This window comes from Poecilia reticulata, chromosome 10, assembly GCF_904066995.2.
Source record: "Poecilia reticulata chromosome 10, P_reticulata-male-v2, whole genome shotgun sequence".
NCBI classification, from domain to species: domain Eukaryota; kingdom Metazoa; phylum Chordata; class Actinopteri; order Cyprinodontiformes; family Poeciliidae; genus Poecilia; species Poecilia reticulata.
The window spans coordinates 30,434,806-30,456,409 of record NC_088839.1 but is presented as its reverse complement, the minus strand read 5'-3'; the positions used below and the strand labels follow the sequence as shown (position 1 = coordinate 30,456,409).

General features: G+C 37.4%; 1 protein-coding gene and 1 long non-coding RNA gene across 3 annotated transcripts in view; both read right to left on the bottom strand.

Moving 5' to 3' along the window:
• The window catches only part of fstl5 (follistatin-like 5), a 186,477-nt gene that overhangs the window by 138,634 nt on the left and 26,239 nt on the right, over positions 1 to 21,604 (bottom strand). Inside the window, exons 1-3 of one of the 2 annotated variants that reach the window (XM_008421086.3) lie at positions 20,382 to 20,500; positions 15,171 to 15,312; positions 5,190 to 5,220 (exon numbers count right to left, since the gene is read on the bottom strand). In XM_008421086.3, the coding sequence (XP_008419308.3) occupies positions 5,190 to 5,220; positions 15,171 to 15,312; positions 20,382 to 20,485 (277 nt within the window). In that variant the 5' untranslated portion in view covers positions 20,486 to 20,500. Of the gene's footprint in view, positions 1 to 5,189; positions 5,221 to 15,170; positions 15,313 to 20,381; positions 20,501 to 21,604 lie in introns of those variants that run through there. The other variant, XM_017307175.2, reaches the window with a different exon arrangement.
• On the bottom strand, positions 11,316 to 12,692 carry LOC145553175 (uncharacterized). Its single transcript, XR_014089432.1, has 2 exons — positions 12,636 to 12,692; positions 11,316 to 11,798 (listed from the first exon to the last, which is right to left on the bottom strand). It is a non-coding gene; the product is annotated as an uncharacterized LOC145553175 (long non-coding RNA).

Sequence of the window (21,604 nt, the reverse complement as noted above, 5' to 3'; positions counted from 1 at the left end):
TCACAGCCTAAATGAAACAAAAGGCTGAGGCACGTTCAAGGATGAAAAGACAAATAGTCATAATTCATCATAGTACAACACCAGATGCTTTGTTTTTAGCAGAAACTATTCCAGGAATGCCATGCTGTCTAATCAGTTCACCCTCTTCAGAGAGACTGGAGTCCGTCCCACCAATCTTTGACTGATACAGTTTTTAGCTATAAATAAAGTTTCTCAGAATGATGTTAGTTGTATTCTTTTAACTGATGGACAATAGAACGGTGCAAAGTGTTTTCTCTAGCTAGCTTTGTTTGTCACCAGAATATTTTATATTTTGAACTCTTGAAAATCTTTTTTGTTGTCATTTTAAGATGCAGGCATATGACAACAGCTTGCAAACCTTACGTATTACTCAAAGGTTAACCCTGCAGTATAAAAGTAAGAGGTATTAAAATAAAAACATACCTGAATTATTTATAACCTCTGCACCGTTCTCGCTTTCTAGGCTGGAAATGTGTTTGCTGAAAACTGGCCAAAGTTTTCCCTGCTCTCCGCTTACAGAACATAGTGTATTGAATTGAATCACTGAAGACAGCTGGGGCCGCCCTTTATGGTAATGCACCCTCTACAATTACTGCTTCGACCTTCCCTGGTGAAGAAAAATGGGGATACAGTCCGTCCATTTAGCGGCCCCTTCACACACTCAGTGGCAGCCCTGTTGGGCCGCTGGACTACCTTCTGCCCTCCACTGACTTTTGTTGGGAGGAGACAGAAAATACATTAGACAAGTGACAGAAAGATGAATTAGATGCATTTGTCAACCAACAAGAGGACATAAGTGCATTAATTTTTCCAAAAAAATCTACTCATAGATGGAACTGGTTGGAAACTCCGATGCCAAATACAGATTTGATTAATTGTTTTGTGCGCTGCAAAGCAGTTTTTTTTTTTCCTTTAGGAGGTGAAGCTTTATGCAGATTTGGCATATTTAACCTCAGACTACTGTGTTCAGAAGTAAAAAACTATGGCCTCTTCCAGAAATGTAATTCATGCCGTTTTACTGCAGTGACCTCTAAGCATCAACACTACTAAATTCTGCATCTTCTGATTTTATGTCAAGTTACACTTATTACAAGAGAAAAGAGATTCAGTTTGACCTTATCTATGTTTTTATGGGTCTCTGCATTTCCATCTCTGACTGTTGTCCACACATTTTACAGGAACTGTGTAACATACTGCTAATCCCAGATATTTAGATGTACCATTGCACTAAATCATTAAATGCCATGTCCTGTTTGTAGGTCAGATATGATTTTCAAAATTTGTTAGAAGTTAAATGCCAGAGTAATGAGCAAGATGCGTTTTCATAGAATCATTAATTTGTTTAAATCTATGTTTATACACTCTGTAATGCCTAAACCTTTAAACAGTTTAGAAAAAACCAGATGAAAATGTCATGGCTTTCTAAGTCTATGAAAGGTTATTTTCACAACAACATTTAGTTAAATTAAGGCACTACCATGCATCTATTTTAAAGCCAAAACCTCCAACACACTACTTCCTTCTGTAGCACCTGGGAAAAATCTAAAGAAATTAGCCAAGTTAGACGCTAAAATCTCACTCAGAAGGAAGAAATCATTACTTCAATATCAAAATTACCGGATCATCAAAAAAATCTGAATTTCAGTTTAAAAATTAACTAAAGGACAAAAACATTAAGAAAATGGCCACTTCACTGGTCAATCAATACGCTCAATCAAGTTTAGATTAACTCAATCAATAACTTCCCTAATCACTAATTGATACATTTGGAGGAGAAACCAGTGAAACATGTAAGCCTGAGAGCATTATACCAGCTGTGAAGTTAGTAGTATCATATTGTGTGGGTGTTTTGCTGCAGGAGATGAAAGAATATCATATAGAAATGTAAAAGGCAAAAGATAAAGAAAAAACTGGGATGGAGTTGGTTAGTGGTTAATGGTAGCTACCTGAGAGTAGCTACAAAATCAAATATCTTTGGTAGAATTGTGAAAAATCTGACTCAGTTCTGTCAAATGAACCAAAGTTACTTGCAAGCTGTTGTGATATGTCAATTCAACCTGAGTGTATGTTAGAAAGTTCTAAAACCTAAGGAATTCTCTCAGTTAAAAAAAGTTGGTAATTCCGATTGAACAACAGAATGAGTTTTTTCACACAGTGGGGAATAAAATGTTCTCTCCAGCTCATATTTGATCTAGATATGTTTTTTTCGATTATGCCCAGAGACAGCATTATCAGGATAAAATAGAAAAAAGCCAAGGACAGATAAATATAACACAGAAATAACACACTGATAAATATATCTCTGAACACAAGGGCAGAACAAGGGCAGGAAGGATAAGACACATATCTGTCTGTTTATGCACTTTGTATTTTTGATAACCTACACTGGCTTCTGAGATAATTATGTTCAAAGATTCAAAAAATTAAGAAGGTTCCTTCGCATTGGGAGGAAAACTCAGGTATGAGGCAGGATTACATGGAGTTGTCGTGGAAGCTTGGAGGTTAAAGATAAAAAATAAAATAAAAAAAAACACTAAAAACAGAAGATGGCTTCAGGTTTACTCCAACACCAGTACAGCTGGGCCTCTTCCTCCCAGTTAGTTTCACAACATTTATGCATTACAGCATTACCAAAACTACTTGCATATTGGCCTCAACTGGAAGCAAAGAAGAATCCCATTATGCTGCACGCAATTTGTCTCAGAGGTTGGAACGTAGATTTGGGAATCTTGTTGCGCCGAGTTCAGCTTGCACAAGATACAAATTAGAAAACCAGCGGTTGATGTCCCAGCAGGGATTGGGACGATAAAGTCCGTCATTTTATGCATTCAAATTCTAAAAAGGAACATGCTCATAAATAAATACATAAATGCATAAAGTACAGTAGTAGGCCTGCCTCTTGCCCTAAGTGATACAAACACACTGCAAATAAACTGATAATTTCTGCGACCTTGATTATGATAAGTGTAGCCATAATGAATTCAAGGTCAGTTGGGAACCTCTGACTTTCCAAGTGGTAATTCCAGTATCAGTGGGTGTTTTGTTTATTCAGACTTGGAATTTAAAATTTCCAACCTTGGATTCAAATTCAAGACAGAAATACAGGAAGGTTGAATTTATGAAAAGCACAAATCTGCACCGTGAGCAATTTTTTAAACATGTTTTATATTTGTTTTTTAACTGAGTAGTTAAATACATTTATGGCAGAACGTTTATTCTAAATTCAACATTTGCATTAGGAATATTGAATCTGGTCCCACATAGACAAAGAAAAACAACCCCAGAAAGTATTTACTGGTACATCCTCTGACTGCCAACTCTGGAAATGATGAAAGGAAGTTTTAGGAATAGATCAATTATTTTTGGCTCCCAGGATGTAGGATGGAAGAGACACTGAAATTTTAAAATGAATCAGAATCTATAAAGTCTTGAGTCCAGTCCATGATGTTCTTCCTGAAATACTTTATCAGAAATTAATCATGGAGTATTTAAGATTGATGCGAACTGCTACTTCCTTCTCTTCATTACATACATATGGTTTTACTGTTTCTTTTACCTTCTCACAGTATTTTCTTCCTTAAAATGTTAATATAAAGTGTCTTTTCAACACTTGTGGATTATTTGACCTTCACAGAATGAATTGTGTGTCTCAAGCTGACAAAATATTTTGTTATTAAATATAATCTAATTAATTTCTGAACTTCGAATGTTTCACACCTAATTTTTTCCACAATGCATGCTGAGCACACCACAAACACTTCAACTAATTTAAGAAAACCTCAGGCTGAAAATAAAATGCAGAAAAGCACTGAAATGATAACTTCAGGGTGTCACACTGGTAATGCTGAACTTTGTCAACATTCAACCAAAAATGCTGAAGGAAAGCAAATGGCAGCTACATAATGCAAATTTCTGTAAAGTATGTATTTAGAAAGTGAATCAAACAGGAAAGTCATGCTAGAATGATGATGTTTGTGTCTGTTTTAAGGCCAAACAGCTCTCAAGTCCAAGCCTTGTAATACAACACAAAACTCTGGTATGAAGCAGATTTTGGTTTGCATGATGGAAAAAAATAATGAAAACCTGAAAAGAAAAATACCACAGAGGATGTGGGGACTTGAATGCATTAACCTTTTGATTTTGTCGACATATTAAGAGATGACATCATTTTGTCAAATTGACTGATTTAGTTGGATAACAGCTTGTGCTCCTGGAGCTTTTTGGTAAAAAATGGCCCATTATAGTACCAGACATCTGCTTGGCGTCCCACCAACAGCTTTTTAAAACGATCTTTACCAGGAACTATTGATGAAACTTTCCATATTTGATCTGCTGTGGTTGCATCAGCTGCATCCCCAGAAGCCGCAGCATTTTCTGTGGTTAATTTCTACCAGTAAATCCGCATTTATCTGTGCATGGCTTGAAAAACTGTTATAGTTCATGCACCTTATTTTTAACAAGGTATCATTAATAAAATAGCAATTTTCTATTTTCCTGCAATTCTTTCTGGTTTCAGTTTCTGTTTTGCAGCATTTGAGATTTAGTTAAATAGCCCATCATTTTCTGCACTTGTTTACAGATTTTCACCTCTTCAAACCACTTTTGATCAAATTAATCTATCCTTCTGAACAATATCTGGAACAAGACATTATAAAACACAAATTATTTGGAAGAAATGCTATAAATTATCCACAAACTATAACCAGGTTGTGGACACCTCCACATTTTATTTCTTGTGAACAATCCCCTTTCAGTTTCAATAGGTTCAGAGAATCAACTGCATCAATGCCATCATATCTGTCAATTTTCTGTTCAGCTTCTAGTAAAATATTTGGCTTTGTGGAAAATGATTTCCACCAGAAACACTGATAATGATGACTTTTTCTGATTTTATTTTTTGGTTTTGAAAAAGAAAAAAACTGTAGACATCACTTATTCTATTAACATATGAATCATAAACATTTGGTCTGGGCAGCCCTACTTTGAGGTGTACAAAAACTTTAATAGATATTTAACTTATAAGTGCTTCACACAAACTTAGAACCAAAAAGAAAGTTTTGTAGTAGATGTTTTTTGCCTGGGGTGACCTCAACTAGATAACAGCCACACATCTTGTAAAAATGGAGTCATGCATCAATGAACAGGAAAGAAAGCAGGTGGAAACTCACCTTTTACCCGCAAGCTCTCCGGGATTCCATCCTGATGGAGTAAGAACAAAACCAATGATGTTATAATAACCACAATAAAATACACCACATTCAAAATCCTGATATATGGAAAAACATGTCTGAGTACAATTTCTATGTACACAAAGGAATGAACAAATTCAACCACTGACCTGTTATGGCAAAGTTCAAGTAACATAGCATATAATTGAGTCGTTACTTCTTTACACTGTTGACACTAAAGCCCAAGGATTTCAACTTAATGGACAAGTCTACTGCATTTTCTGGTTCAAAGCTGCTGTAAGAACACTTAGTAAAGGTTTTGTTCAGATCCAATTGTATGAAGAAAAAGAAGTTTATAGCTATTATTATCTTCCAATTTCTTTTGCAGCATTCAAGTTATTTTGCAATTTTTTCTTGACGCTTTTATTCTCAATTGTTTGCAACAACAAATATTTGGTTTGCACTGCTCCATCTTGACAGCTTAAGCAGCAGCCTTGTTTTTCTCATTGTTTTATTGAATTTCCACATGCAGTCTTTGCTGCAGTTCCTCAACAAATGGATGGCACACAGTGCAATAGATTTTAAAGGGTATAATCTTTACTGAAGTAGTGTATACGTGTCAAGTTTATCTCTTAGCACATTAATTTGTGCCCCCATTAAGCATCATCATCTATAAATGTTCACATCAGACAGGTAGTCAGATATACATCCATCCATTTTCTTGCACCCTTGTCCCTTAATGGGGTCGGGAGGGTTGCTGGTGCCGATCTCCAGCTAACGTTTCGGGCGAGAGGCGGGATTCACCCTGGACAGGTCGCCAGTCTGTCACAGGGCAACACAGAGACAGACAGGACACACAACCATGCACACACACACTCACACCTAGGGACAATTTGGAGAGACCAATTAACCTGACAGTCATGTTTTTGGACTGTGGGAGGAAGCCGGAGTACCCGGAGAAAACCCACGCATGCACAGGGAGAACATGCAAACTCCATGCGGAAAGACCGGGGCCGGGAATCGAACCCAGAACCTTCTTGCTGCAAGGCAACAGCTCTACCAACTGCGCCACTGTCAGATATACAATGACCCAAGTATTGTAAAAAATATTAGTAAATTCTGGTCTTTCCCACTTCTGACAATCAAAACATTGTCAAACTCTCAACCATGATGAGATCAGACGCTCCATACGGTTGATGAGTAGCCCTGTATGAGCAGAGCATCACTGAATCATCTGCATACAACAGTCACCTACATAATCTCCAACTGCACATCCTGTTCCATAATTATTCAGTAACTTTGACACCTCATTCAAACAGACAATCAAAGGAGACAAAATCTTTCTAATTAGAAACACTGAAGGAACAAACACCCATTTTAAATGCACTGACTGAGCATACCACAAAGATTAGATTTTTACAAAAAAATTAAATATTTGTCTGCATATAGCTTATATAATATGATTCATATAATCAAATACTTTAGAGGCATACAAAAAAGAACAAAAAATGTGGAATTACCTCTGTCATACAAAAGTCTGAACAACATTTAGATTTAAATTTGTTATCAGCAGAAAAGACAAAACCTTCTATATAGTCCTCTCTTTCCTTCAATAAAATACTGTCTATGGAAACAGGCTGATCATCATCACCATTTATTTATCATACATGAAGAGACTGGACTAATTTCTGTTAGTTTTTTTCAGTCCCCTTTTAGCTATTATGTTTTTATGCATGATTGTTACCTTTAGATGTCATTTTATTATACTCACTCACACCTGGCCAAATTATTTCCAAGTACTTTATCTTCTAAACTATTTGACCAGAAATTTGACAACAATAACCAGAATAATCTTTGCTTGAAGAACCACGACCGCGGTACTTTAAGTCAGTACCTGTTAGAAAACGTCCACATTTAGATGCTAGATGAAGTTGTGGAAAAATGTTTCTATCAAGGCTAAAGAAGCATAAATATTTGATTTCTCTTCAGCAGAATTTTGATAGCTCATTATTCTTGTAAAAAAGACATTACTAGTTCTTGCAGGGAATTATTATAGAGCGGATGCATTTAGCAATGAGTCTACAGTCAGTAATGGACCACAGAGAGTCTGCCAAATACAGCCGAACTAGCCAGTTCTAAGGATTTTTGCTGAATATTTGTGTAATGTATTGAACATGAGCTAAGTTGTTGTGATGAATAAGACTCAGTGAAGCTGAAGTTTAGAAATGTTATATCTTTTCCTAAAGTTATGCTGCAATAGTGTTGTAATGTTGTTCTCATAGTAGAGAGATATCTGATAATCTATTTAGGACTGCAAATGTGGAACTGCTGCAGCTAATCAAATTCTAATAAGAGTCAAAAACACCCACAGAAATTGAGTTTTAATATTTAAGTTTTATGTGTAGACTTCCTAAAATACCACTGTTCATGCTCTGCTGGCACCGAAAGCTGGAAACATATTAATCACATTTACTTCTAAATTTACAAGTATGTTAACACACACCATGGAGATTTAGGAACAACTTTTGCATTTTGGGAACAAAAGCTGCATCTAAACTTGGTAACTGAATTAAATAAATAGAAGTAATTATTAAACCCAAACTGGTCCTGAATAAAGCCGTTTGGAACCTGGGAAACCAATTACCAGAAAAACAGAAGAGGAGCAAGTTGGCTTTTTTTCATAACCCACTGTTTTTATTTACCAAATCAACATGATGCAATAAAGAAAACATTATGAACAGTAATAACCTTCTCCTGCCAATCATTTCCTTTCTTTTCCCAAAACATTGTTAAGCAAACAAGACAACAGGAGGAAGAGCAGAAAGTGCCTGTTGCTCTTTGGACCATGCTGGTTGCCCCACAACAACTCTATAGGAGATGACATTTAGATTTGCACTACAGGAAAGAAACACTTCAAAAGAGGCTCATTTGCATATTGCAGACAGTGTTCACACTTGATTTGTTTAAAAAGAATGATTTCCCCAGAGCCACTGGCAGCGTGGCCTCTTCTGCCCAGAGACTCTGGGGACATGGAAACACCCAGCTGCACAACTTTTGTTTCATCTGCCCCGCAACAAACTAACCGGCTGACCGACCACGTCCATCTCCACGTCTTCCACAGCTCATCTCATTCCTGCAGGCCTTCTGCTCTATTTGTCGTTCTAATCAACCGTTTCTGGTCTTAAGTTCTCCACAAACGCTTAATTATACATCAATTTCTACTACTGGAACTCAGGCATGCTCACATTTTAAATCAGTGGAAAAATGGATACCAGTTTATCACCAACTACAGATCTTTCTGATTAGATGCATTTATTTTCTACCCAGTAAAAAAAAAAAAAAAAAAAAACACTGTTAGACATCTGGGAAAAGGGATTATCCAGGAAAAAATCCAGTGTTGATTTTTAGTCCTGATTCCTTGTGTTAAACAATTCCCAAAACAGAGTTGCATCTCACCAGGATGATTTCACTTAAAATTCAAAATCCAGAAACGTGAAGAGGCAGAAAAATCCAGATTACTTGTGGTTTAGTGTTTCTACAATCACTGGATTGTTTCACTGCTTGTCATGTCCAAATTCAGTACAGACATTTTCTAAATGATCCTGGGGAACTTCATGCTGACAAGATTTATGGAGATGAAAATTTCATTTTCGAACAAGACTTAGCAAAGGCAACACCAAAATTACCAAGACCTGCTTATATCTCCACTGTGCTTAATGAGTGAGCAAAATCACTTAACTTAGCCCTCAAAGTTAATGGTTTATTCTTGACAAAAGTCAGCTTTTATCAAGAATAAGATGACAGGACAGCCACAGGCTGAACTAATCCAGTACACATACCTTTCAAAAGACCAGTATTTAAAAAAAATAAATAAAAGTTTTATTTTATTAACCATTGTAATATTGTCATTTTCTAAGACTTTTTAGGGTTTGACTTTGCTGTAATTAAAAAGAAGAAAACATAAAACATGTTACTGTGAGAATTAAATATGTACAAGTTTCATTTTTGAATTTAATTGTTTTTAATTTAATTTATAGTTGATGAATAAAAATGTAATGGCATAAAAAAATTGATATGGAACCTGGAATTGTAAATTGTGCCGCGAATCAATATCAGTAACTCAAACTGACCAGTAAAGGAGAAAGACTTGAAGAATGGACAGCAGTCACATTAAAAATAAAACCGACTTTCTGATGTCTGTACTCATCAATCCATTTCTCGCTCGAGTTCTTTGGTTTCTCTTGTTCCCAGCCTCTTTATCTCAATCTTGTTTGCTCTCCGCCCACTCCCTCTTCATCTCTCTGGTTATCCCCTGCTAATCTAGATTTGCCATGTGGCTAAGCCAGAGCTGGATTGTCGGGCTTTGCACTCAGTTGTCCTGGCCTCCATTTTGTTTGTCCTGACATAATAGCTTGATCTAAAAGCGACAAACTCGCAGAAATTGCTTTCCTGTCTTGTGTCAAGCAAGGCTGGCAGATTTTCCTAAATTGTAAATTATAGCTAACCTCCCATGACAAGGCAATATTAGGCTGTCGATTCTTTATGTCATTCAAGGTCTTGCAGGAGATGTCTGAGAGCAGAAATTATCACTTTGTTTGATATATAACCAGTTATGATTAGCAGACAGGATGTGTGTCCTACACCTGACCCAATGTGGTGGGATGATTTTTTTTTGAAACAGCTACAGCATGTGACCAGATGTTTATGGCTGAGTGACTCTTGGTGATTGAAGTCATTGTGGGGAGGCTTGTGAGGTCATGTCTGATCCTGTTATGCCCGTCACACACCGTCCTTCAAAGCAAAGGGAGGGACAAACCAACAGCAAACTTCACTCGGAGCACATTCCTCATAAATGCATTTTCTTTCATTGCAATTCAAAGTGATAAAAAATGTATACTTGTAATCAGATTTGCATGCAAAAAAGGGTTTTAAAGCTAGACACTGTATAATCACACAATATCTTCCCTTTCCAAACGTTTACACTGCTCATTCAGCTGTATTGGCAAGTCACTGACCTCAGCTTCCCTGCAATCTAGCCAACAGTTAGAGGCAACAAAGGGACACGGCATGATTCAGAGAAAGGGCTTCCAGAGTGGCATTCTCTTTCAGGAGTTTACATGTCTACAGCTCCGACAGGCAGATGGATGAGCAGAGTTTACCTCCATCCCCTCACAAGACAAATTATCATAGTATGCAGATGCTGTAATGACATTCCTCTGGGATGTAATCAAAGTGCCTAATGCATTAATTTCATTCAAGCAGAAAAGCAAATAAATCATTTTTGTAACTTCGTGTCACATTCCAGCGACATGCTGACATACATTCATTATGAAAATTACTGTTTCACAACATCATAAAAAATAAAGTCAAACAAGAAATTTGTGGTGGGAAATAATCTTATCCAAAACGGGATGAAACCATATTACAAATAGATATTTGTAATAAACTGTGTTAGTTAGTTGTGGCTACTTTTTAAACTTTCCTTCTACGAGTTGATGGAAACCTGACTGACACCGCCGCATTGCCTCTAATTAAACGATGTAAATATTTGTCTGTCAGCCATGCCTATTTAAAGTATTATCCTTTTTACACAAACATGTTTTGTTTTATTATAGTGCATCGTTAGTATACACATTTAGTGTCTGTTCTCAATAATAAGGGAAAGCGAGCAATTACTCAACTGAACTATAGAACTTAAAAATGCTTTTTTTTTTTAGCTCATTGCTTTATTTTTGTGTATTAATAGAAGTTTCGTCCCCTCTGCAAACATCGCCTGTCTTTGACCATTTGTCACAAAATGAGGCTGAGTAAGATGCCAACATCCTGCTAGTTCATATACATGCTAAATGGAGAAGAGAGAATACATTTGTTTCAAAAGAAAATATAATGAGTAGAAAGAAAGATGTAGGTTTTTCTGGCAGAAACGGTGATTCTGACCAGAATAAAGGCAGTTCATTTGTCTGATAACATTATTGACTATGCCCAAAATAAACGTTACAAGACTTTAAAAAGGTCAAATGATCATACATATGAAAAGAGGCAGAATACAGTTTTAGATACCCATATCATCAAATACGTTTCAATATTTAGAGGACTATATGCATACATTGAAGGTATATTTCCAAATCCAGAATACTTCAACAATTTTGCTTCACTTTATTTTATTACAAAGTGGGAATTCATTATTTTTCATATATTATCAGACATGAAAAACATCTTTAGTCTTTAAGCAGTAAAAAAAACAGATCAGCTAAGTCAAGGGCTGTGTTTCAGTATTTGAAGTCAAAATGCAGCAGGTTTTGTTTGGAGAAAAAAAGAAAATTCAAATGGAAAGACCTGACTTATTTTTAAAATCAAACTTATGCTTCAAGGTTAACTTTTAAAATGTTAATATCTGTCTTAACATTTTTTTGTATTTTCTTCTTCCTCTGAAAAGCAGTGCTTTTTGGTCCATTTTCCATATTCCTAAACGGTGTCTCATTTCACCAAAGCTCATTTTTGGGGGGAGAATCTGCAGATGTTGGTAACCAAACACTTCTCCCACAAGATCCGCTACACTTTGGAGCACTGATAGAGAAATGTTCCATCTCTGAAATCCTCTGCCAAATGCTGTGAACACGGAGCAAAGAAAATCACATTACCTTCTCCACAGACTTCAAAGTAAACGCTTTACAAGATATAGCTATGAAAGTCTGTGAAACATTTGACTTAAACTGGAATATATGAGTTAAGGAGAAACACAAAGTAGTGACAAGATATTGGAGATCAGGTTTACATGAATCACCATAGGGTTATTTGAGACTATATTCAGTGCAAAAGCCACTTAAAAATAGGAAAAGAGCATTTATATCTCTTCTTGCTTAACATCATTATCTGACAGGTATATCTGAAATTTTATTACATTGAGAATATTAGTTCCATTTATAAAGCAAATATCAATCTTACTGTTTTAAATAGTTTTTTCCACCTGCTGCCTTTTCAGTGGTCCATTTGGATTAAAGGACATTTCCTGTGTGGAAGTCCAAAAAGCACTGAACTCTATTGATCCAAAACAATTTTATAGAATTTGTAGTTTGTTGTAATGTTGAGAAAATCGCAAATTATAAAGGTTCCAGTAAATAGCTGCTCTATTATTAAACTTTTTACTAATGATGATAAAAGTAATAAAGCTTTGAAAACAATGTGCTTCCATGTTTGTTTTGGTTTAAATGGAGTTCCCCACGGCTTAATTTTGGGACCCTTTTTATTTTCCATTTTAATAAGTCCACTGGAAACAGTATTTTTACAACTGACGTTTTGCAGACAACACTAGACTTTGCTCAGCAAAGAACTTTAAAATGCCTTTCAGCTGCTGTAGGCTTTACGGCTTAAAGCAGGTTCTGAGTGTGAAGACATTCAAATATCTGTTTTTCAGACATAATTAAAACAGTTTACACAATTTCTTACCAATATGTAGATGTAATCAATGTAAGACTTGAACACAGCATTTACCCAGGATTTTTTTTTCTAGAATTTGTAAGAAAACAATCTTCTCAGGTTATTTTTTGAAATGTTTTTGATTATGGTAGATGAGGAAAGACAAACATGAGTGCTGCTTCCTTCACTTTCAGTTTTAGATTCTGTGCATCAATGCTCCTTAGTTTTATAATGAATCTATTATTCAGATGCATCTCTGTGCTTTAAAATCTGTCCATGTGACCTTCAGGATATTCTAAAGAAAGTCTCATGCTTTTTTATCAAATTGATATAGGAATAACAGACTGTTGGCCATTCCAAGGTAAAAACAATAAACAGCTTCCAGTCCGGGCCGCTACAGACACCGTGAAAGCTCAAACAAGGTTTTTCGGCAAACATGTTTTTCGTTTACATGTTCTCATGTAAACGCCCCCCTCTGAGGGGGCGTTTACATGTAAACGCCCCCTCTGAGGGGGCGTTTACACGACAACGATCCAACAAAAACGGCACTTTTGTTCCGTTTTTGTTGGATCGTTTACACGATAACGTTCTGATTACGATCTGTGTTTACACAGTAACGGTGCACATTGAAAACGTGTAATGCTCTCGCTGCGCGAGAGCATTACACGTTTACCTTGGAATGGCCAACAGTCTGTTATTCCTATATCAATTTGATAAAATAGGAGTTCCTGCACGTCCCATATCCGTGTCCTCTGTTACCTTTTTCAGCAGTTAAAACAGTTTTATCCGTCGCTAACAAGTCGTAACCTGTTTTTCCGAGCCGCCTTCAAACGCAACATGAACGCTGAGACGCTTGCGCTGGGTTTACAGCTGTGAGGCAGCGAAGGAGACCTGATGCTGCTGCGCAGGTGTGTGTTAGAATCATGGCAGCAAACCAGCAAAACGTAAATAACTTGGCACAGTTTTTCCCCCGAACTAACCGACTGAGTTGAGTAAAGCTGTTGGATGCAGGTGATGGTAGCTAAAAGATGACTGGCTAATATCAATACAGCATGTTAAGCTTGTTAACAAGTAGCCTGTAGGCTGCTGGTGTTGTTGTCTATGTTCAGCTACGTAGACTCATTTTGCCCCCCAAAATAAGTCGGTGCCCCTCCTGTTAAACTGGTCTGGTCCGGGCTGGTCCTGGTCCGTAGTTCTCTAGATAAGAGCGCTGAACAAGCAGCCTGTATTTTGCCACCTGGGCGGTGAAGAGACGCTGAGGGAACCGAATCTGATGGGGAAACAGTAACACCAGCATTGTGAGTAGTTTCTTCTTCTTCTGTGGATTGTAGGAAGCAGCTATGTTTTGCGTCATACTATGCATGAGCTGGTCTGGAACCCGTTTTCAATCTGTGCCGTTGTTAGAGAAAACATTCGGTGGTTTCGTGTAAATGCGCACTACAAACGCAACAAAACTCTTCCGTTTTCCCCCGAAATCGTTGTCGTGTAAACGGGGCCTTAGGCTTGAAGCTCTAATTAACAGTTTTGAAACGTCTTCTTCACCAGCCCTACTTTGGAATAGATTATTCTCAAGGCACTCTGTGTAAAGAAAAAAACAAAAAAAGGTTAAAATAAATAAAGCTGATGTTCAGGGATTTATGTCAAAAAAAGCACAGAGGCTAAATTATTAGAAACCATTTTTTTGTAAATCTTCTTAAAAAGGTCAGCAAGTGTCTGACCATTACGTCTTTTTAACAGATTTTTGTCTCTTTTTGCTCCTTAGTAAACTCAAATATACTCAATGACGATCCCACCATCTGCTCCTTCTGACACCTTGCTATATTTACTTCCTCTCAGCCACCAACCTTTCAAACCACTGCTGCTGCCTTTCATCTCCAAGCCGCTTTGCCACCTTGCCAGCCTCCAACTAAAATAAATGCTAAATGCAATATTTAGTTTGGCTGTGTCAGACAGGCTTAAAAGTAAAGGCAAAAATGCAACAGTTTTTCCCTCCCTGTCTTCACTTTGAGACGTCATGGATGTCAGACTGCATGGTAGACGCCTTTAGCAGTAAGCAGAACTGCAAGAGGCTCATGAGAAACGTAAACTGAAGGACCACAATCCAAACAAATGGCTTTCTGACCAATAAACACACACTCATCTGTTTAGTACTAAATCAAAGAAAAACAGCATGCAGCTACTCTGCAGGGTTAAAGTAATAACTTGTGCTTTGTAATGCAATAGAAGAAATTAATAAAAACAGCAGGTTTCGCCTGTGGGAGTTGCACTTTATCACTTGGTCAATAAGCATTCAATTACATCTTTTACTTAAGATGTTCAGTTAAAAGAAATAATCTATTTTCATCTGGGATTCATATTAATCTGATAATATCTCTGGAAATACTGTCTGCCACCGTGGAGAAGGGATAATGATTTTTCATTATTTTATTATTAATATAAAGTGGATTGAAGAGAAAAAAAAACATGAGACGCATCAATAAATTCCCTGTGTAATTAGCTTCATACTTTGCAAAAGCTAAAAAGTCTAATTATGGACAGCAAATGGAAAGAGAAGGCAATCAATACCTTGTGTCGGAATTTTACGACTGGTCGATAGGTCTGCGACCCGAATCCCTCTTTGTCGGGTCTCCCAGTGGCGCCGAGCCCGGAGATCCCCACCATTAAAATGGCAACCCACCACCAGTCGGCTGTCTTCATTGGTCTTTTCCTGTCAAAAACCAAACGAGAATGGTGAGCTCTCCTCTACAACAATTTAAAGGTTCAATACCGTTTGGCTGAGGCAATTCATCAAGCATGCTGTAATTAGCGTAGACAATGAGAACCACGAAGCTGTCGCTGGTTTACACTAAAGCTATCAATACGAGCCCCACACTCAGCAATGAGATAGCATCTCCTTTTAAATCAATTATGGGGAAATAGACGTCATGAGAAAATCTAGATAAGGTCGAAAGAGAGACAATATATTAAGGCAATTAAAGTGAGGGCTTTGGATTAATTAGGCTGAGTGTTTAAATCAAGTAGCTGTGATGCAGTGGGGAGATAAGATTTTCAACTCGGCTGCAAGAACAGATGTAATCCAAGTATATTTATATGAGTGCGAACATTCGCTTTACACCTCTAGTGTAATGCATTTTCAATTATTCATTATGTTGCATGAGGACAAGTCGGACCTTTGCATGACATGAATTAAACAAAAAGGACTTTGAGAACACACCCTGTGAATGTCACAGAAACAGCTCTGTTGGAGCAAGTAAACAAGCAAGAACTTCAATAAATATGCATCATTATCCAATAAACAACTTTATTTATTCTGTCTTACATTTAACCTCAGGTATTTGCATTTACATCCACAACATCCGCAGCTCAACTCTAAAGTCTTTGTGACAGTTTTTACATTTTACTCAGTGTTCAGAGGCAAAGAGCAAGCTACGGCTTTTTAGCAATCTCAGGCCGCAAGTGTCTGCTCATCTTTCTTCAATAGAGAGAGATGACTGACAGCAGCTTGGTGACCCCGCTTCCTTGTTCTGCTGGAGTGACACCGAGTTTGACAACAATGGCAGTGCTGCGGCAGACTTCTGAGCCCACATGCTACTCACAGGAGGTTAGGAGGTTCCACCAGCACAGCAGCATGTCACTGTGATGTTCTGGACCAACAGTGAACACTCAAACTTTACTTTTGTGACTTTGCGACTTCTGTTGACTCCCTCGGATTTCTGACGCTTTCAGGTTCCTGCACATTTTCAGCTTTGAACGCAAACAGTTTTAGTTTCATTCTCTGAATTTTTAAGCCCCAAAAGATCTGTGGATATACAGGAGCAGGTTCATGGATTAACTGTGCATTAGCATATGTTACCTCTTTTTTCTTTTGTTAAAATTAAAATTATATCCACTTAACCTGTAGAATATTCTTGTATACATTTCACACCATATTCTTCCCTAGAAAATTAGCTTCTTATTGCATTTACCAGATCAATAATGCCTGCAGCAGTTTTTTTAAGATGCTAAAAAAAATTGAAATATTAGCCATATCTTAAGCTACACCTAAAATAAATGAATAATTTTTAACAAGAATAAATATTTCAGTCCCTGGTTCTGTAAGGCTACAGCTACATTCACACAGTAGGTCTTGAAGCTCCATACAAATTTTTTGCTGAAAATCCCATTTTTTGATACTACTAGTTTAATCCAACCACAATGAGATTTTGGTGTAAAAACCTTATGTCACCATGGCGACCTGCCAGCCAGAGGTATGTTGACGTCACACAGCAGTGCCCCATTTAAGGAAGTAATAATGAGCTCCGTCATTTGTGAATCGCTTTTAAAGTTTGCTCACCAGTAAATATCATTACAAGATGAAGGAAACGAAGAAAATGAAGCACAACTAAAAACAATGGTCTTATGTGGAGCTTTGATTGCAGTTTGTTTAGATGTGCAGCTGGAGCAGGACATGCAATGAGCTTCACTGACAGACTTCTTTCATAAGAATTAAGACGCATGTCTCCCGTCAATGACATTAATGACAGATAAAATGCGACATTACCGTTGGGACTGCAAATGCTTTACAAACAATCAGATGTGCATCTCATTTAGTACCACAGATTTAGTGGCACAGAATAAATTTTTTGGGGAATAAAAAGATTAAAATTGGTCCGTTCAGACTGTAACATAAAACAGACATAAAAAAGTTGGCTGTAGATCGCATATGGGCAAAAAGAAAAAAGCAGATTTGGGTCACATTTGCCTGCTGTGTGAACATAGATTTACAGTGGTCTGAGGAACAATTGTTCTAAAATATCAATATGGGAAATATTTGGAGACCTCCAACATGATCACCTGCTGAAATAGCCAGATGTCATTGGTCCCCAGGTTGCACTATCCTGCATGTTCCAAAGGCTTCACTGTTGCCACACCTGATTAGAATCAATGGGTCACGCTGCTGCAGAATGTGATGGTATACTGGTGAAGCAATGCAATCATTCGAGTACGAGATGCTGGAGAAGGGAGGGGCAGATCTAAACACAAAGGGCTGTAAAGCTTCAGATTAATGTAAGCAACAACAGCTGCCACACTTTTCTACTAACTTTGAGTTTAAGCCAAACGAGGTGGATTAACATTTCTGCCAGCAGAGTCAATCAGCGTCTTTACAACACCCTGGTGTTAAGTGGGTTATTAATGGACTCATTTCTATGGGATGTGTCTGAGCTGAAAACTCCACTTGAAACTGCCTCATTCAGATGCCTGAAACTAAAATGAAAATTATGGAAAGAAAGAAATTATATGATTTAATGACGATCACAATTTCATGCTCTCACAGATGTAATCTAAATATAAGTGGGTGCAGTAATTTCACCTGCTAGCATATATAAATCTGCAAGACCTTCGAAATGCATGTGTTCATGTTTGTGTAAATGCTGCAAGTCTTGAGTGATTTTTTTTTCTAACGCAAAGGAGAGAAACTATTAAGGGAGTTTTCCTGGAACCCCTGAGAGATGCCATCATAAGTTTGACTGGAGGTTTTAAATCCCCCAGAGCACGTCGAGGCTTTGGCATTGACTTTCAAATGAAGACTCCCCATTTCTTCCATGTGTACAATGAATCATGTCTCAACAATCTCTCACGCTCTCTGCACCACCTCCCGCATCGATATTCAGTAGATTTTCAACACACTGGGCTAAAAACTGTAACTTCCGCTCGTCTCATGAATGTGCATGAACTGGGAAATAACTGTTTGGAACTGCCAATTTGAAGTTATGCACTTTTCTTAAAACAATGAAAAAAAAGACCTAATTTTTACAACCTCTTCCAAATCCGGGGAATATCAATCAAGCTTTTCAGTCAGTTCTTCCTATATCGTTCATGAAATTTACGACGCAAGATTTTCATTTAAAGTTGATGGTAGAAAGTGCAAATTTTGCCCTTGGGTGTGCAGCTAGTGAGTGTCCAGGAAAATAAATGGCGTTCCTGGATTGGCTGCTTTGCATACATTTGTCAATAGCATATCTAGTAGCGTTATGGCCAAGTACTTCAGCTTCCGCAGCTGCATTTTCTTTCAAAGATTTTATATATACTCTATAACAAAATCTACAAATGGGAACATTTACTGGAAATAATTTAGAATTTGCTCTCTTACTTTGTGAGGAAAGATAGTTTCCAAGAATGAAGCTTTTGTTACAAAAATACATGTGATTCTGGTCCAGAATAACAACTCCCTCAGGCATTAGTTATCTGATGAAAGTGCCAACAAAATTGCTTAGATTTCAAGATGCATTTGACCTTTTTATGCCCCAATCATCAATTTTCTTAAAAGATCTGTTTGCAGTATCCTCACCTTAAACTAGGGATACACTGAATGGCTGTTCACAACCAATCAAGTTCCTTGTTCCACAGCAACTATAATAACGCTAACTGCAATGCAATCACTTTTATTATGCAATTTCCCAAAATACCTGATTACCTTTGATCATCAAGAAGCAGCAAAATAATCACCTGCTAAGTACCATTAGCTGTACGCTGAAATCTTTATGTAACTCAACTTTACACACTGGTGCTACACAATATATTTATAATCATCTTTACTGAACCACTGAAAAATGTTATGTGGCATTTTATTCACGGGACACAGATTATCAAATTGCAACATGACACCCCATAGACTCTGGTATTAAAGAAACATCCTTCATTCACAGAAGAAACTAGGTTAAAGTCAAAGTGAAACGAAATACTGCAGTAAATAATGCAAGTCAGATTTATGAGCAGAGGGGATACAGTTCATTGATTTCACAAAGCAAAACAAAATTAATTCACAATCCTTCAGAAAACTCTTAAAATGTCATTTCTCCTGTTTGAAACCCGTCACAAGTTGAACGACATTTGGAGTCGTTTTCTGGAAGTCAGTTCTCTATGTTAGGTGGTCACACGTTTTTTTCCCCCCCTTTTATTCATTCACTAATGATAAATAAGAGCAGCAAAATATGTATTTTCATTTTTGCATTTCAACTACTTTAGTAAGTGGTTGTGTGTTTTACTAAGTCATGCAGACCTAAAGGGAAGTGAAATTAAATATGAAATTAGCTGCTTACATCCGTCTTGCTCAACAGCTGGAAATAAATCTGCTGAAACTGATCAGAAATAGTTTATTTTAGAAACATCCTGATTTGTGTTGGTCTATAATTATTACCCCTCCATGTTTTCTCTCTGCTCCCCTCAGACCTGGTTTGATTTCCTAATCATCCCACCTGCCCCTTGTTAAGACATCCACCCTCTCTGTTCATTCAGCTGCTTTCCTTTTTAAATCCTTAATTGCTACTTTGTCAGGTTTAACCTTAAGTATCACTCCAATAAAGAACAGAGAACACACTATCAAGTGTGTTCTCTGCTTCAGAGAAATTAAACATAAACTCACCTTTTTGTTTGCATTTGGAGAATTTAACTATGTCAGTGTTACCAAGTAATTTCTCTGTCTGTTTCATTAAGGAGAAATGACATCTAGACTTGACCCTAACTTTTCCCTTGCAGTGTTATGGTCGTGGAACAGATTGCTACTGAGCTAATATCTTAGCAACCTTTTCTAGCCTTTGTTAAAAACTGCTTGGGCTGATTAAGATTTTTATCACAAAAGGCTTCAAGGTAAAAACACCTGAGGAGAAACGTCTCCAATGTGCCTGAGCATCCATCACATTCCCACAGCCCCAGACAAGCCCATGCTGTTAGCATTAGTCACATTACTTTAATAAGCTCTAATGGGAAGGTATGCTCAGGTTGCAGTAAAGTACTTACTGAAAGTAAGAGAAAAATCTCTGCAGCCACAGAGAAACTGTAGCTGTAGAAGCACTGTGCCTCTTCTCAGCCAGATAAATGGTGGGTTCTGCAGGTCCTAACATTACAAGTTTTCACTGTAATTATGCATTTGCTCACACATAGCAGCATTATTTCAAAGTGATACCAGCTTTGTGTTATGGAGCTGAGATCAGACGGCATCTATTGGTTGCACCTGCAGCATTATAGCAGACTCCCTGCCACCCCAGAACCGCTGAATGGGAACGGATGCAAAAAACAGCCAATCAAGTCCTTGGAGAGCCTAAGTGTCACTGATATCAGACTGAAAATACTCCACATGTAAATTTTTGCTTTGAAGAATTGTTTTCAAAGAGAAGAAGGAAAAATGTCTGAGCTGATGTTATCAAATTACACTAAATGGGAGGCAGCATTGTAGCACATAGCATTCTGGCCTACATTCAACAAACAGGAATATTGAAATAAATATGAATAAAATCTTTACAGTAACAACAATTCTAAATCAAATGTATAAAAAAATGAACTGAGAGGAGACTGAGGAAGAAGTTCTTCACAGTACTAACCAATCAATCAATCAATCAAGTTTTTTTGTATTGCACATTTCAGCAGCAAGGCGGCTCAAGGTGCTTTACATCATAAAAACACAAAAATACAAAGTTATAAAGAAAACACCATACAGTCAACAACTGAACAAACATTACATTTTGATGAGTGCCATCTCCAAAATCAGACATCCTATATTTTGGTCAATGTTTTATTTATTATGTTTCAAAAGCAATTCTGACCAGGTGGGATTTTGGTCTTGATTTTAAGAACTCAGTGTTTTGACTGTTTTGCAGGTTTCTAGAAGTTTGTTCTAGATTTGTGGTGCATAGAAACTGAGACAAATAAATTTCAACTAAAACAAATTTACTGGAGAGCCTCTTTTTGGTTGCAGATCATCCATCCATCTTCTTACACCCTTGTCCTCAGTGGGGTCGGGAGGGTTGCTGGTGCCTCTCCCGCCAACGTTCCGGGTGAGAGGCGGGGTCACCTGGACAGGTCACCAGTCCGTTGCAGGGCAACACAGACACACAGGACACACAACCAAGCACACACACACTCACATCTAGGGGCAATTTAGACAGACCAATTAACCTGACAGTCATGTTCTTGGACTGTGGGAGGAAACCGGAGTACCCGGAGAAAACCCACGCATGCACAGG